This window comes from Primulina eburnea, chromosome 7 (assembly GCF_022965805.1).
Source record: "Primulina eburnea isolate SZY01 chromosome 7, ASM2296580v1, whole genome shotgun sequence".
Lineage (NCBI taxonomy): Eukaryota > Viridiplantae > Streptophyta > Magnoliopsida > Lamiales > Gesneriaceae > Primulina > Primulina eburnea.
This window is the reverse complement of record NC_133107.1, coordinates 22646259-22665047: the sequence shown is the minus strand read 5'-3', so window position 1 is coordinate 22665047 and position 18789 is coordinate 22646259. Positions and strand designations below refer to the sequence as shown.

The 18789-nt window shown below is 37.4% G+C and overlaps 1 protein-coding gene across 6 annotated transcripts; it reads right to left on the bottom strand.

Annotated features, from left to right (window-relative positions):
- Positions 1-9691: 9691 nt before the first annotated feature.
- Positions 9692-17546, bottom strand: LOC140837307 (PH, RCC1 and FYVE domains-containing protein 1-like). Of its 6 annotated transcripts, none has more exons than XM_073203432.1 (10): positions 17322-17546; positions 17010-17228; positions 15544-15630; positions 14204-14293; positions 13948-14034; positions 13737-13856; positions 11184-13301; positions 10940-11086; positions 10315-10859; positions 9692-9950 (listed from the first exon to the last, which is right to left on the bottom strand). In XM_073203432.1, the coding sequence occupies exons 2-10, from the start codon at positions 17055-17057 to the stop codon at positions 9806-9808; spliced, it is 3387 nt and encodes a 1128-aa protein (XP_073059533.1). In that variant the 5' UTR covers positions 17058-17228; positions 17322-17546; the 3' UTR covers positions 9692-9805. The 6 variants fall into 6 exon arrangements, with proteins under 6 accessions (XP_073059533.1, XP_073059534.1, XP_073059535.1 ...); XM_073203433.1 differs by having other exon boundaries at positions 17010-17182; XM_073203434.1 differs by having other exon boundaries at positions 9692-9941; positions 17010-17546.
- Between the last annotated feature and the right edge of the window lie 1243 nt (positions 17547-18789).

The window sequence follows — 18789 nt, the reverse complement described above, 5'->3', positions numbered from 1 at the left end:
CAACAGCCGGATAATTCCGGTGAGAATATAATCCCAATATAAATCAATGAAACATGCAATCATATGATAAACATAAAAGCATGAACAGGTAACATCAATATGTATCAAATTCTGAAACATAATCAATATAAAACTATCGACAATGCTCGTGACTCCACGACTCAGACTAGACTCAATCCTAGTCTAGGGATCCCGATTTCCAGATGTTGGTATTCCTATATCGACCAACAGTAATAGAAGAAACTCCGATTCTATCCATGTCGATATAACCAAACATCCAATGTCTGGACCTATCCGTCACAGACTGTGGTCCTATCATCAATACATTATCTTGTGACATCGTGCAATGTGCCCGTGACAATCCCGCCACTATCAGGTACTTCTGTCACAAGATTATTCGTCTAATGCATACTTCTATAAATCAATAGAACAGGCATGTTAATCAAATCAATGAACACAATGATAAAACATAATAATAAGTATGTGATTTAGGGAAACCCAAGTATTTCCTACTTGAGTCGATCTCCCAATACACATTGACTTATACCTTTCGTTCGTAGTCTCGGTTTGAAGCAATAACCGTTCTGAACTCAAGACTGTCTCTGTAACTCTGAAATGACATATAATATCAATGTTCCATTCTCAATTCAACACTGATTCTGATTAATATGAATTTAATTCAAATCATCGGCATAACGGCACAATTTCAATATCCCCGTTAATATCATATCAACAGATATCAATTACAATCCATAACTGATATCCACTACAACGTGTAATCGATTCATTACTCAAATCTGTGCAATAACAGTCAATATAACCTGGAAATTCATAATAATTCTATAATTGATCTGTTTTTAAATCTGACTTCGATTCTACGATGTCTAACATGTCGAGAACATTATATATGGATCGGATCTTATTCAATCTTGACAATATCATACTTTCAATACATGTCAAAACATAGTAAAACTTACGTCCAGTTGTAGCCTGCACTGCGAGGGTCTCAGTACCGTGTTCAGATTCAAATTCTGATAGACGGATCTTTCACAATCAAATATCTAACTTATGAAAAGTTTTGAGGAATTCTCTGGAGGATTGCTTCGTTCTTGCTGAGGAAGAATGAAAGAGAACCATATATATACATCTCATGCATGCTAGGACAAGTGGCTCATTTTCCATTCTGCACGTCGCACCGCGGGTGCGGTAGCTTTTCCACCGCGGGTGCGCTATGCTTTCGGCAACCCCATCAAAAATCAGCAACAACGACCGCGGGTTCGCTCATTCTTTTACCGCGGGTGCGCTAATTTATTGACAAATTAATTTGATCAAGTTGATTATTTAATTTTGTAACAAAAATCTTAATTTGAATATTTTTTGTTATGATTGTATTAATTAAAAATAAAGATGCTGAAATATAATATAAAAATATTATTTTGTCCAACCCGTTAAACTTTGGCTATAAATTTAAGTTTAAAACAGATCATAACGAGAACGAGTTCCTCAAATTTTGAACATTGGTTTTGTGGTGTCAAAATAAAATATGCTCCAGCTCAACTCCACAATTCACACTACATTGGAGAGTTAGAGTTGCTCCCAAAATTTGTTTTAATTTAAATAAATATTAAATTAATTTTTAAATTTTTTTGAAATATTAATTATAAAAATTCAAAATTTTAATTTAAAATTAAATTACTACAAAAATAAAAATTTAATTAAAAATCAAATTAAATTGCTAATTCATTAAAAAGAGTATAGATTACAAACAACAAATATCACAAAACAATATTAACAAACAACAAAATCACAAAACATAAAAATAGATTTTCGTAATTAGGTAAATCGAAGCTCAATCCCCTAATATCTTCGAAATAAAATCCAAAGTTGTCATTATCTCGACGTTCAGCTTCAAGTTTTTTTCGCAAAAATTTTTTGTTGCTGAGTTCTAGTGTACAATATACACCCTTGTTGAATCTCATAAGGACCGACGTATCGTGGAGACAATTTCCCCTTTTTCCCAAATCGGACAACACCCTTGAAAGGAGAAATCTTCAGGAACACTCGGTCTCCTACCTCAAATACCAACGGTCGTCGTCGAAGGTTGGCATATTTGGCTTGTCTGTCCTGGGCTGCCTTCATTTTCTTCTGAATCAATTTTACATTTTCAGTCATATCTCTGATCATGTCAAGTCCAGTCTCCGGAACTTCAGAGATATCATCCCAATATAATGGGGATCTACATTTCTTTCCGTACAACGCTTCGAATGGTGCCATCTCAATACTAGTTTGATAGCTATTGTTGTACGAAAACTCGCAAAGAGGCAATGCATCTTGCCAATTAGTGCTAAAATCAGGCACTACAGCTCTCAGCATATCTTCCAATGTCTGAATCGTCCGTTCTGACTGTCCGTCAGTCTGTGGATGATATGCGGTACTCAGATGTAACTTCGTACCTAGAGCTTGTTGTAAACTCTGCCAGAAGTGCGAAGTGAATCGAGGATCACGATCTGAAACAATCGACTTCGGCACTCCGTGCAATCTAACCACTTCTCGGACATAAATATCGGCCATCTGGTCATATCGGTAGGTCATTTTGTATGGAATAAAGCATGTCGATTTGGTCAATCGATCAATCACGACCCAAATCGCATCACAACCTTTGGAGGATCTCGGTAACTACATCACAAAACCCATGGAAATGTGATCTCATTTCCATTCAGGAATGAACAAACTCTGCAACAATCCTCCTGGTTTCTTCCTATCAGCTTTCACCTGTTGGCAATTCAGACACTTGACTACAAATTCAGTAACATTAGATATCATATTTTTTCCACCAATACTGTGTCTTTAAATTATTGTACATTTTCCTGCCACAAGGATGAATGCTAAAACGACTGTTGTGCGCTTCTGCCAGTATTCGTTGTCTCAACTCTGACACATTCGGCACAACAATACGACTATTCACATACAAAATGCCATTTCGAACCTGATATTCCGATTGATGTCCAGCTCTGACCATTGAAATCGGATTCTGTACGTTCTGATCAACTTTTTGTGCCTCTTTGATTCTCAATATCAATTCTGGTTCAGCTCGAATGACATATAATCTCAGAGGCTGACAATCTGTCTCAAAAGCTAATCCAGACAAACAGCAGTCTTCTATTAAATTCGAGACACATATTGTCGATAAGTATAAAGAACATACCTTTCGACTTAGTGCATCAGCTGCTGCATTAGACATCCATGGATAGTATTTGATTTCACAATCAAAGTCTTTCAGTAAATCCAGCCATCTTCGCTGTCTCATATTCAATTCAGATTGTGAAAACAAATACTTCAAGATTTTATCTCAAATTCTCGCCGTACAGATAATATCGCCATATCTTCAATGCAAAGGCAATGGCTGCCAATTCAAGGTCATGAATTGGATAACGGGTCTCATGTGGTTTAAGCTGTCTTGAGGCATAAGCAATAACATGCCCTCGCTGCATCAGCACACATCCCAACCCTCTGTGAGAAGCGTTGCAATAAACCACAAAATCACCAGTACCTGAAGGAATCGTCAACACATGAGCACTGGTTAATCTCTTCTTCAATTCGAGAAAACTGGTCTCACATTCTTCAGACCAAACAAACGGAGCATTTTTCTGAGTCAACTGTGTAATTGGATTGGCAATACTCGAAAAATCTTTAATGAATCGGCGATAATATCCTGCCAAACCCATAAAGCTGCGTATCTCTGGTACAGATGTCGGTCTCGACCACGAAATCACTGCCTCAACCTTGCTGGGATCAACTGATATCCCATCTCCGGACCACCTGTTTCAACCAGAACTCGTATTCTCAATCATATTCTTTGAATAAATCAATATATCATCAATGAATATGATAACAAAATCATCCAAATATTTCTGAAAGACGCGGTTCATCAATCCCATAAATACCGCCGGTGCATGCGTTAACCCAAAAGGCATGATAATAAACTCATAATTTCCATACCTGGTTCTGAATGTTGTCTTTGAGATATCAGAATCCTTGACTCTCAGTTGATGGTATCCAGATCTCAGGTCGATCTTGGAATATACAGATGAACCTTGCAACTGATCAAACAGATCATCGATACGAGGCAATGGATATTTATTCTTTACCGTTGCCTTGTTCAGCTGTCGGTAATCGATACAAAGTCTCATCGACCCATCTTTTTTCCTCACGAACAGTACTGGAGCACCCCAAGGAGACACACTGGGTCTGATATACCCCTTGGCCAGTAAATCCTCAACTGTTCTTTCAACTCTTTTAACTCGATCGGTGCCATTCGATATGGAGCCCTCGAAATCGGAACTGTACCTGGCATCAATTCAATACTAAAATCGATCTCTCGTATCGGAGGCAATCCAGGAATCTCATCTGGAAAGACATCAGCAAACTCACACACCACTGGCAAATCCGCCAATGATGGACTCGATTTCAGTAAATCAACTGAATAAACCAGAAATCCATCCGCTCGTTTCTGCAACAATCGAGTCATATTCATAGCAGATATCAAAGGAATTCAGGCACGAGAACCCTTACCATAAAATTTCCACTCCTCAGCCATCTCAGGTCTGAATCGAACAATCTTGTGGAAACAATCGACTGTAGCCCTGTACTTGGTTAACGTATCGATACCGATAATACAATCAAAATCAGATATTTCAAGCACAATACAATCCAACTCAATCTCATGCCCATCATACTGCAGTATACTAGATTTAACAGATTTTACTGACATCAAACATGTCCCTAACGGAGAAGAGACAGACACTACTGCAGATAATGACTCAACAGGCAAAGAATGCATCAAGGCTAATCGCTCAGATATAAATGTATGAGATGCACCAGTATCAATCAATACATAAGCAGGATAACCGAAATAAAACAGTTATCTGCCACGACATCATCAGGTGCATCCTGTGTCTGCTCCTCAGTCAAAGCGAATAGTCGGGCCTGTTGTCTAGGAGGCTGGCTTGCAGTCTGGCTCCCTCCTGGGCTCTGCTGTGACTATGTAGACGGTGTTGGCTGAAAGGAATGAACGGCAGAAGATCGTCTTCCTGTCGGAGCCACTGATCCAGATGACTCAGCGGCTTAGGATCCCTGGGCACCTCGCTGTGGACACACTCGGGCAAAGTGTCCATTCTGTTTACAAATGCGGCAGTTGTCGAACACTCCTCGGCACTGCTCAGTGGAATGCTTCCCTCCACAAGTACTACAGTATGGTCCTGTATAACTCTGGCCCTGACCAGTCTGTCTAGAGCCACTCGAACTGGATGAGCTACTTCCAGCTTTCTTGAATTTCTTCCCCTTAGCTTTCAGGAAGTCTTTCTTCCCACTACCACTGCCGCTTTCAAATCGAGGAGCTGGTGAAGGCATCTGTGATCTTGGTGCTGAAGGCACAAACGAAGCCTATTTCTGTCTCATCAGACCGGCTTCAGCTCCCTTGGCTCGGTTCAAGGCATCAGTAAAGTTGTTTGGCCTCCCGGCATTCACCAAGGTAAAGATTTCAGGATTTAGGCCATTTATGAACTGGTCCGCAACGGCCTCATCACGTAGCAAATCGGAGCAGTGTAGAGAACTTAACCACATATTCCTCAATGTTTAACTGGCCCTGTCTCAAATTTGCAAATTCGGCTCCCTTATCCTTCCTATACGATACTGGAAAGAACCTTTGATAAAATTCAGCCTTAAACACATTCCAGGTAATGGCCGTACCTCGTTGTTTCAATGCCCGTTTCGTCGTGATCCACCAGTTTTTGGCTACGTCATGCAACTGGTGTCCGATCAGTTTCACCCTCTTCTCATCAGTATACTCCAAAGATTCAAACATCATTTCAATATCGTCCAACCAACTCTCACATTCCACGGAATTCTCCGTACCTTTCAAAGTCGGTGGATGGAATGACTGAAACCTTTTCAACAATTTTTCCATGGGAGTAGCTGTCACATCCATGGGAGGATTTGAAGTACTACCCTGTTCAGGTACTCTTCTCGGAGGCATATCTGATAATCGAAGATGTTAGTAATTCCAACTACCACATATCAGTTTAAATCTTCCTCGGATCATCTTACAGCTGATCCATTCCAAATAATACACAATACCATATCAAAATCAGATATTCAGGCAAACATGTATTAAAACAGGAATTCATGCTAGCAATCAAAAGCAGGAAAGAAAACCTCAATCTACCCCGCTCATTAGCTTCTATCTCAGTCTCAAGGATCTATCGCTCTGATACCACCTGTTGTGGGGACCCGGACGCTAATCATCTTCTTAATCATCATTGGGACTAATTAATCAATTATAATAAACCAGGGTATAAATTTTTTTTAAAAAAAATAATGCGGAACGTAGTAACATAAAAACATATATACATCTCAGTGTATAAAAGTACAAATCCTGTATCACATACACTTATTCAGCTAAGGTTTAACAGCTAATATCAAGTGTCCAACCCTATCTCTAATCCAAGTCCGGAATCTCCACTCTAATCACGATCTCTCTTCATTTCCTCAACCCTGAACCTGTCCCACCTGTTGTCATGTACACATACAGACAAGACAACAGCCGGATAACTCCGGTGAGAATAAATCCCAGTATAAATCAACGAAACATGCAATCATATAAACAAATATAAAGCATGTAACAGGTAACAGCAATATGTATCAAAATCTGAAACATAATCAATAACAAACTGTCGACAATACTCGTAACTCTACAATTTAGACTAGACTCAATCCTAGTCTAGGGATCCCGGTTTCCAGAAGTTGGCATTCCGTATCGATCACCAGTAATAGAAGAAAGACCGATTCTATCCACATCGATACGGTATCGATCACCAGTAATAGAAATAGGTCCGATTCTATCCACACCGATATGGTATCGATCATCAGTAATAGAAAGAACTCTAATTCTATCCACACCGATATACTATCGATCACCAGTAATAGAAGAAGCTCCAATTCTATCTACACCGATACGATATCGATCAACAGTAATAGAAGAAACCCAAATTCTATTCACATCGACAGCCGATTCTCTGGTGACAGACTTTGGCTCTATCGCCAATACACTATCTTATGACATCGTGCAATGTGCCCGTGGCGATCCCGCCACTATCAGGCACTTCTGTCATAAGACTACTCTTCTAATACCTGCTATCTATAAATCAAGAGAACAAGTATATCAATCAAATACATGCAAATATCAATGCAATAAGGTAAAGTATGTGATTTAGGGAAACTCAAGTCCAAACTGACTCAAGTCGATCTCCCAATACCACATTGACTTATACCTTTCGTTTGCAGTTTCGGTCTGGAATCCCAATTCTGTCAATCCCTCAATCTGGCAATGGCATGCGCGAGTCTCTCTGGACGCAACTCGCACAGCTCGCACATATGCGCGCACACCGTCGCGCAAATGCGCGAGACTTTTTGTCCATTTCGAGCGTGTGCGCATCTCATGTCGCGCATGTGCGCGGGAAGGACTGTCCTCGCACATAATTCGTTTCACGCCGACTCAAATCGTGTCCCGATTAATCCTTTTATAATCATATCAAATTATAAGTCAATAATTACAGATTACTAGGATTAAATTTCCGGGCATTACAAATATGGAGCGTACATTTGGTGTTCTTCAATCTCGATTTGTGATCGTGACATCTTTAGCATGGTCTTGGCTTAGAAATGATTTACATTACATAATGAAAGCTTGCATTATCATGAACAATATAATTATTGAAGATGAACGTGATCTCAATGCACCAATTCAAGATGCAATGGAAGCACCAACTCCAGACGTTGAAATGGTGATCAATGAAAAAAATAAAGGTTTCAAGAATTTCTCGTTCGTTATAAAAAAAATAAAAAAATAAAGATGCTCACTATGAGCTACGAAATGGATTAATTGAGTATTTGTGGGAACAATATACTAATTCAAATATTTAATATTGTGTTTGTGTTATATTATTCATATAATACAAAAAGCTCGTGTTTTTTTAACTTCAAATGATTTATATATTTTATTCAAAGATTATTTTTATTTTATTTTTACATGAATAAATTAATTTAAATAATTTTTTTATATTAATTAAAATATTAATATATAAATATAAAGTTTTAATTATCATTGTATTATCAAACTATAAATAGTTATAAGAATATAAAAAAAACTCAAGTCGAGGTTAAAAGTTTCATGGGAGTAAGAAATAGGCGCGTTCATCACTTGGTTCTGGTTTCGGTTTTTTTTAAAAAAATATATAATCAATATCAAAACTATTTTCTTTCTGTTTCGTTTTCTTCCAAAATAGTTTGGTTATTTCGGTCAGTTAATTAGATTTTGGTACAATTATTTAAATAAATAATATAAATATATTGTAAAATTTAATATAATATCGTTTTATATTATTTTTTATTAAAAAAAATTAAATATAAAGCTTAAATATTTTAAATAAACGACAATCAACTAAAAATTATTCAAAATATGATTCTTATTCACTACGTGTCATCTCAAAAATTATATAATATGAATAAAATATAAATAAATTATTAATTTCATGAAATTTCAATTTTTAAAGCCAGTTTGGTCTTTGACATATATAATCTAAAACTTAACAAAATAAACTTCGGTTTTAACATTTATATTCAAATTACAAAATTCAGCTTTCGGTTCGATGTTTGATTTATTCAATTTTGGTTTTTGGTTTTTCGGTTTCCGAAATTTGAACACCCTAATAAGAAATATAACCATGTGGAAATAAATATAACCCAACTGTATATTTTATGATAATCCATATTTGGAGGGTTAACCCAATGTTTTTATACTCAAACTAGTCTACTTTATTAAAAACAGCTCAACTGGTAAGATTGTTCAACCGGACAATCTGACTATAAATAATAATATAATATAATAGATTAGATATATATTAAATAAATATATATATATATGTTAAATAAAAAATAATTATAATACTGATAAAATAATATATTTAATAAAATTTAAAATTCAAATAATCATATATAACTACAAATAAAATTTATGATATAAAAATAATATATTATTTCAAAAAATAAGAAAATAATCCAATTCAAAAAAAATTAAAAAACTCGCTAACCAGTCGTATCGGATGTAAACAAGCTCGTCGGTCCTACGATTCTCGATCGTTCCTATGATTATGTCCGTGAAAAACAGTTTTCAGACTTGATTCAGACTAGACCTGTGGCCGGTTCAAGTCCTATTTCAAAAAACAACGGGTTAACCATCTTCCAATTAGAATTTTCTATTAATTTATTTATTTTTATGCACATAATGCATAAACGAGCCACGAGGAGTTGATCGCGACACCAATGTGGACCTCCAAGACGAACCACAACAAACATGTTACAACTTATAACATATATACACACCATCTGGTGAGATCAAAAGCCAGCAACGGCGATCAAGGTGAAACAGGGTAGATGAAATCCTATCTATGTAGACACTACATTTATTTCATTTCAACGGATAAGATCTTGCCACACATACAATTTTAAAAAAAAAAAGTAGGTCCTATATATGCATGGCAAATCTTGGTCATCCATCATATCATGAGAGCAATGCCCACATGGATATGATGAAATAAACCGTGAAACAGAGGGGTGAATAGAAGTACAAAGTAAGAAGCTAAAAAATAGAGAACAAATATATCAAAAAATGGGTGTTTGTTGCATCAAATTGCTCATGAAAAAATAATACATGAAGCTCAAAGGGATAATTTTTAGCTCGTCTTTTTACCTATATTTGTGAAGATGGCGAAAGAAGTCGTTCAGATGTTCGGGCAGATGACTTCTCGGTTCCACGAACATTGTACCTCTCGTAAACTTTTTCCCGGTTCTCTGACCACCAGGTCTCCGCCTGATGTTCCCCGAATCTTCTCCGACTACATTAAAAAGCATTAAAGTTAAGTTTTGTGCTTCATCGTGTATTTTGATAATCGATTGTTTAGCAGGCAAAAAACGTGACACATGATTTGACAACAAGGGACAACCATGTGGAGGGGTGAGGGGTCAACCCCGATACCACCAGGCCTTCCCACCCTATCCAAAGGACGGGGTATACGGAGAGTGTTACTCGCATGTAGCATAGGGCTACCTATGTTCAGCACCATATTGCTCAAAAAAGATTCTAAGAAATGTCTTCAAGAATTCAGTCTCAGGTCCAACCAAATAAATCAAACTCATCCTTCGATCATATTGTAAACGACTATACGCTTGTTACAGAAAGAAATGGAATATCACAAATACCTGAATCGTACACGCTTGAGATCTCTAGTCCCATCTCGAACGGCTACAAGTGTTATGTACACACCAGGTTCATATTGCTCGATCCATTCAGCCTCGATTTGACTGGCACTGCCAAGAACGTCCAAGTTCTCAGATCTTGAGCAATTTTCACCAACTGGGTTAGGCCAAAATTCTTTAGTGTCAACACCCTCGGATACACTGCTCCGGTTAGTTTGGACACTATCACCACCATTAGAAGTTCTGATGTTTGAACCGCCATTATTTGTCCGGTTGGCGGTGGAAAGTCCAATTACTGCAGCCTGGGAATTGCTTTCATTGCTTCTAATGGCATTTCCTGAAAGCACTTCTGAGGGCATTTGCCTACCGTTTGATGTAGCTAAATCAATTCTTGGATGCGAAACCAAGTAGGAGCTGCTGATTTGGTCGGTTCTTGAATTTGTTTCTCCATTTGCACCAGGGTAGAGTATACCATTTGGTTCCAATCCATTCGGCAGGTATACAAGTCCGTACGCCCCAGGTGGTAATTTCTCAGCCATATCTTTGAGCTGGAACGAGAGAATATCAGCGTTAAAACACATTTTTGCTCTCTTTCAATCAATATATGTGCGCGTGTAGCTCCACGAACCTGTGCGGTAAGAGACTTAATCACTTCTTTTGCAGCTTTACATTTAGCAGATTCCTCAGCAGCTAATGCCGTTGCTTCTTGGACCTTCTTTGCTGATTTCTGAAGCTCCTGCTCTTGCATTTCACATTGATTTCTCAGACTCTCCACCTATATCAAATTCATCATAACCAATATTACAGTGATGAAAAGTTTCAGGAATTAAAGCCAAAAAAAGAAAGGAAATAAATAAAACTTGATGATGTACCTGAACACGCAACTTGCTCACTTCATGATTCAGAACTTCATTGGTCTTCTTTATGCTATCACCAATGTTTTTAGAAAAAGAAAGCCCTGATGTTGTAGGAACCGGTGTTGCTGATCTAGGAGGGCTTGTTTTTCTGGAGAAGGGTGAAACGGACCGAGAACTAACATTCGAGAGTGCAATAATTGGTTTTGGAACTGTTCGACGTACATCAATAGATGTAGCCATGACAGCATCTCTCAGCTGAAATAGAGAAGGCTGAAACACAGAAGGAACCTGAGAGGACCGACCTGAAGAGAATGTTTCAGCTTTCTTCCCTTGTTTCGCTGGTTTTATATCGAACTGCTTGATCAAATCAAAGTTAGATGACATGGTCAACTTGGCCAACTTTAAATCTGCCTTGTCCAGCCTATCCTTATTTTCACCTGAAAGGCGTGGAATAACATTTTTTCGATTGTTGCTACCAGCTTCTGTTACCTTACTCAATTTCGCACAACAAGAATCACACACCCGATATGGCTTGCCAGGATTAGGTGCCAATGCTGCCCATAAAGCTTTTTTAGAACTGCAAGCGTGGCAGTGTATTAGTCCACAGTTGTAGCAATTATGCCTCTTTCTCGTAAAGCCAAATGCCTGTCTACAAGCGGAGCACTGGGATTGCTCCACACTAGAAACCCATTTGTGAAGGCATATTGCAGCAGTGTAATTCGAACCACAAGCTAGAAATTTAACGTGTCTATCCTTCAATGCTTCAACCAGAACCGGCTTTTTCCTATCTTCAACATCCCCATGACCCAATCTCCCATTAGCACCCTTACCCCATGCATATACCTCATTTTTGGATGTTAATACAGCCACGTGATAGGCACCACAGGCAATTTCTTCAACAGATTCGAGAGTAAGCTTGTCTTCGACCAAACAAGGTAACTTTCCATCTGACTGAGGATTTCCGAGCTGACCATAGACTGAACTTCCCATTGTGAAAACACGCCCAGACGTTGTTAGGCCGATGGTCAAAGTATGCCCACAGGCGATTTTCTGAAAATTATAATCGATTAGAGCAGGCACACAAGTAGGCTTCAGCCGAGATTCGTTATCGCCATGACCAAGGCGATTTTTATCGCCATCACCCCAAGTAAACAGTTTCCCTGACGAAACACTTGCACTGGACTGAGTTACAATAACCTCAACCACAGCAGCAGTATGCCACACCCCACATGCAACAGTGATTGTCCTCAATCCCGAGACAGACTCGACCTCCCTCGGGTAAGAAACACTTTCTCTATTTCCATGTCCCAAAACACCGAAAGTACCATCTCCAAATGTAAAGAGCTGTCCCGTTGATGTTACTAAAGCTGTATGCCACGGGCCGCAAGTAACCAGTGCAACTTGAAGTCCCTCGAGAGGCCCCGAAATTCGCTTTGGTATCCAATGACTGACATCCGTCCCATGACCCAAGAGCCCGGCTTTATGAGTGCCATCACCCCATGTGTAAAGTTCACCACCCATTGTGACAGCACAAGAGTGAAACTCTCCACATGCAACTAAATCAACACAGCAAAATGACAGAGATTCCACTAGATGAGGTTGAGTAACATCTTTCCCAACTCCATGGCCGAGCCGTCCACCTGATTCTTCCCCCCAACTAAAGACCTCTCCTTGCCTAGTGACTAAGGCAGCATGCCGAACCCCACAAGCTATATGATGCACATCCAGAACAACATTACACTCTAATGGCCTGGGAAGTAGAACATCAGCTTTTGTGCTAATTGAACTAGCATTCTTTACTGGACCAACCTTTATGATACTCTCGCATATAACTTCACCCCATATATACACATCACCTAAAGCATCACAATCATCTGGTGCAGAACCATTACTTGACGTACTAGGGGCACTAGAAACGCTAATGCGAAAAGCATCTGAACCAGATCCTTTCACTTGCATGATCGGTTGATCCAAAGCCACATGTGACCTTTCTGAATAGATTGAATTATCTATGTTACTGCTCTTTGAAGAACCGCTTATATTTGAACTAATGGAAACTTCGGATGAACTAACTTTTCGGGCAGCATTCACAGAACTGTTGCTTGGACTGTGTGATGGCAAATCTCTGTTGTCCTGGAACATTTTACAAGAAACATAACTATTGAGTATGATAGGAAATGCCACCATCTCACTTGGCCAAATCTCAGACAAGGGTATCTACAAATCAACAAAATCTATCCAGGTAAAAATGCCACGCCCTTGAAGATAAAGCATAGAAGATTGATTTATTTTGCGTAAAATTATATATCTGAATCAGTATATAAATAATTGAATTTTAAAGCACATTTAAGTTTCATGCAGTGCACAATGAAGAACATGCCATAGAAGTTGGCCCTATTGGACTCCTAAAGACGCCAAGAAAGTACCAAATTCACCTATCATTGATTCAGTGTAAAAGTTCTCACCCCCAAATACCAATTAGTATGATATTCATATCCGAGTTTCATAAGCACGCTTTAATGCATTAACAAGAAATGCATATTTGCTCAAGACGGTTGCAAAACTTACATCAAAATAGAGGCCTCCATCATTCCATCCATCAATTTTTGAACGTCCAGCTTGTCCGGAAGATACCAACAACTTGAGGCCAGCTATCCAGATCTCTGCCTCAACTTTGTCCTTGCATATCTAGCAACAATATAAGAAGAGAGCAGAGCTAATTTACCTACACTGGAGATATAAAAACAATCACTACAAAGAAACTTGACCTTTAACTAACCAGGTCTAGGGATCTTTTCCCGTTGTTATAAATAAGCGAGAAGGATAAGTAGTCCTTGTCAGGTCGTAAATATCTTTGGAATACGGTCTGGCATCAAGTTGGTTATGATCCATTAAAATAACTTTTCGTACAAAACTTCTGAATTCTGATGATCGTGCAAAAATTGCTTTATTTTGGGTGGCATAGTTATAAACATAAAACTAAAATTAATTATGGTAGAGAAAATCAGAAATATGAAATTAGGTGCCAATCTCACAGTTCTTTGTCCAGGAATAATTCTTGATACTGAAGCTAACTTCAAACTTCTTTCACCACTACGAGAAATCCAAATTAAAGATTTTTCGTCCTGTAATGTTGAAATCAAAATACAGCTATTAGCTTTCAGAAAAAGGCATAAATACTGAAAATGGTACGAGAGGCGATAAAAACATGAAAACATCACATACTCAAAGGAGTAAAAAACTGTAGCAATCCAACCATAGATTAAACAAACAAATATCAGGCTTACATAAGTCGAGAAAATGTTCCAAAGTTAATCAATTCTGCAGTCACTGACTTTAACCTAGAGCCAGTTTGGATACAGAAGCATTTGGCTTGAAATAAAGTTCATTCAGCAGGAACTTTTTCAGAATATTTTAAAAAAAGCACAGAAGCAGTTACGTGTTTAGATAAAATAGAGAGAGAAGTTAATTTTTAAAGGAAAAGCTGAAGCTGAAGTCGAAAAATCACTTTTTTCGATTTTAGCTTTTGAAGTGCTCGTCCAATTATCCCTTTTTAACAAAAAGTGCTCTTTACTCTAGAAGCTTTTGCATCCAAAAGAACTCTTACTCATATAATTGTTGCCATATTTTTTAATCGGTGACAAACTATCTATGGAGGATGACTCCATCATGGACAATTTCAATTTATGAGAAGGAATTATAATAATTGGTAGTTGATAAAGCTCTGTTATAAATTGAAAACAAATTTTCACCAAAGGTAACTCAATGCCATGCCACTTCATTAGTATGGTCCAAAAAATAATCTACTGTCAAGTGTTTTGAATTTAAGTTATTGATAGCGCTAAAGCATATTTTCCACCCTTCTAAACCTAAAATCTGAGTCCAATTTTATTCACAACATATCATTCTTTCATATTAAATAGAGATAGCATCAAACATCCTAGAATTGTAAGAGCAAGAACTAAATGGACCAAGATTTTAATTTAACAAAAAAACTATGAACCATAAGCAACATATTTTAGCATACTTGAAATGGTTGATATGAAACAGAGGATGTCCTTTCCTACCAGGGTAACCACTTGAACACAAACGAAAAAAGATTTTCCAGATACAGTTTTTACCTAAAAACACCAAGCCTGAGCATCTTAAAGACCAACTCATCACAGGAGACCAGTAAAAACAAGAAAACATGCCAGTAATCAGGCATTAATGTAATTGATGACTTGGGAGATTGTTTACTTCCACCAATGTCAGCACATACGAACAAGGATTACAACATAAGATTACAATTCCTTGATACATTAAACCCTTTCCCAAAAGACCTTACATGCACAATTAAACAAGTGCTTATGTTGCATGAGTATAGTCAACTTACAGTAGAGAGTCTAAATGGATAAAATTTAGGCTTTCCCTTACGACCATATTTAAGTAGTTGAGCACCCTTTTTTAGAGCAAGCAACGCCTGCACAAGGTAAAAGGAATAGTTGAGAATGGAGGTACTTAGAGTAGAAAACAACATGATGTCTCGACAAGGACTAAAAAAGAAAGTAAATATTTGAAAGTTTGAACTTAAATAGCGACAATTTGAAAAATATATTCCCTATTAAGTTCACAATAAATGTCATTCACTTCAAACAAACCGAATTATCTACCTCTCTCTACATAATATTTTCCACTTTAAGTGTTGGACCAGCTTTCACTTATCTTTTAGTGTTGGTCCAGCTTTCACTTATTTTACCTGGTATTCTTACTAACAAAAACTACAAGCCGACAAAAAAACAGTTTAATAATGAATTATTTGAACATCTCTGCGAGACCCTTAAAAACCAGTCAGCAGAAAAATGAAAATGACATCAAAGTCCCAAAGTATTAAAGCCAAAAAAAAACCCCAGTGAAACCTTCAAAGCCTTACGTATTAACATCCAATGATTTTGTTGTATATGAATCATAATGAAACTAAAGATATAGTGGGGTGAAGGAAAATAATTAATTCTTAAACCTTGAGCCACAAAGCTTGTCAGAGCCTGAAACTAGAATCCCATAAGAATTCATAGTTATAAGCTATAAAATATCAAATAACCATCATTGATAAAAATATGACAAGTGAATATTCACATCAAACTAAGCTGCATAAAAGAGTTGTTTTTTTTTTTAGAAAAGAAATTTTCTCAGACTACCAAATCTACAATCCTTTCTTTGACTGATTTTTAAAAATAACTATATAGGGGTATGATATGGACCAATCCGACACGATCAGGGCAATCGAACCAATATATCTATTTTTTACTCCGGTTCCACAGTAAAACCTAAACTCGATGACACACTTTAAGGGCTCTCCCACATAGGTCTGATATTTTGGGTCTGGGCTCTCCTCTTTCATTACAGTCAAATAGCAGTGCTCTCCAAAGGAGACGAGGCTGTGTGGAAGGTGCATTTTCAAAAATGCCTAATATACGGTCATTATCGGTTACCCAGCTCATGTCAACAACGTAAGCTGGCTTAATGTGTATATTTATAAACGAGAGTGGGAATCCGCCGCAAGCATCAGCTTTTGGTAGGAACTAGGCAATATTACCTATTGACGATGGCTCAACAATAAAATGTAGAGTGGCCACTGAACTCTCTCATCATGGCCTACCACTCTCCCTCCCACCTCTCCTCACCCACAAGGGAAAAGGCCAAAAAGAAGAAAAGTAACATTGAATGAAAGTTGTATATCGACACTATCGGCAACAAAACAATAAAAAAAAGAATATTACAAGACAGAAACTGCCCACAAAATCACATCTTCAATCCATGAACGTGCAGCAATAAAACAGGTAAAACATGAGGATTAGGTACCTGCTCGATGTCACGGTCCGCATAACCATAGCTACCAAGATCTGCCATTCAATGCCAATTGTAAAATCACCACCGCCAACACCATACTCTCCGCTCATTATCTTGCCACTCCACCGCCGCCGGACACTACCATCCAAACGACACTGGCAAATTACCCAAAAAAGAACAACCTCCTGAAAATACCACCAAAAAAATACCCACCTTCACTCCCTGTTGGATCTGAAGAAACCCCGAAGTAAAAAACAAATCTTGACGCTTCAACTCCTCTGAATCGAAGATGAAAAGTCAAAAGAATAGCCCCAATTCTAGTACCTTTAGACCAAGTCTAGTGGCAGAGGGGTAGATGGTGGCCGCCGGCGGAGCATAAATACGATGACAGAATGCAGTTTAGATAGAGAAGGGAGGTGGTGTTGGTGTAAGAAAAAGACAGAAAATTGAGTCAAAGATTGGGAAAAAGAAAAAAGGAAGAAAGCTGCAGTTTCGATGTTTTGCCTGAAAAGCGAAAACTCCCTCGAAATACAAATACTTGGATGTGATTCGGCGCGAGCAGGTGCACCTCATTTTATAATATTCTAGTAAAAAATATGCACCCATGGTATATATTATTATTATTATTATTTATTTAATTAAATAATATTAAACCATTGATATAAAATTATTTTTAATTTTGAAAAGTTATTCAATTTAAAAGTAAGTTTTGTTTAAATTTTTCTTATGTAAAATATGTGACTTGAGAAGTTTTTAATAAGATAAAAAGGATAATTATGGAATTAAATATTTTGATGTAATCACAATTAGTTACTTTAAGAATTTCATTGTGGGGACCCGAACGCTAATCAAGTTCTTAATCATCATTGAGACTAATTAATCAATTATAGTAATCAGGGTCTGAAATTATTTTTTTTTTTTTAAAATGCGGAAGGTAATGGAATCACAATCCTATACATATCAGTATAAAAGTATAAATCTCAAACATCATACAATAATTTACATCTCAGGTTCAACACCTAACTATCAAGTGTTTAAATCTATCTCTAGTCCAAGTCCGGAATCACCACTCTAATCTCGATCTGTATTCACCTCTGTGACCCTGTACCTGTCTCACCTGTTGTCATGCACACATACAAACAAGGCAACAGCCGGATAACTCCGGTGAGATATAAATATCCCAGTATAAACAATGTATTAAATGCAATCATATAAAACATATATAAAAGCATAACAAACATCAAACATGTATCTAATCTGACTACATGAATCAATGACTCGTGATCTAATCTTATCTTATCTCAAATCTAGGGATCCAAATCTAATTTAGACTTTGGTATGCTGTATCGAGTGTCTGAGATAGACGTCGATCTACATCTAAAGCTCTTCGATACACCGTAAGTCTAGAGTCTTATCGGTTCTGAGAAAGACTCGGCGGTTCTGCTTTAGCTAGGCTGTCTGCCCTAGACTCGGACTCTGACTCTGTTCTAAGTCAATACATTAAATTATCTATCTGATAGTCTGCAAATATCAATGCAATATCAATCTGATAATCTGCAAATATCAATGCAATAAAATAAAGTATGTGATTTAGGGAAACTCAAGTCAAACCTAACTCGAGTTGTGCAATCCCGAATCAACATTTATTTATACCTTTCTTGCTGTCGATCTGATACAATCAAAGTATTGATTCAAAGTCTGTCACTGTTCAATCTGGCAATGACAATACCAATATTCTGTATCAATATTCTAATCAAATCACAACATCTCTGTTTTATCAAATTCTGACAGT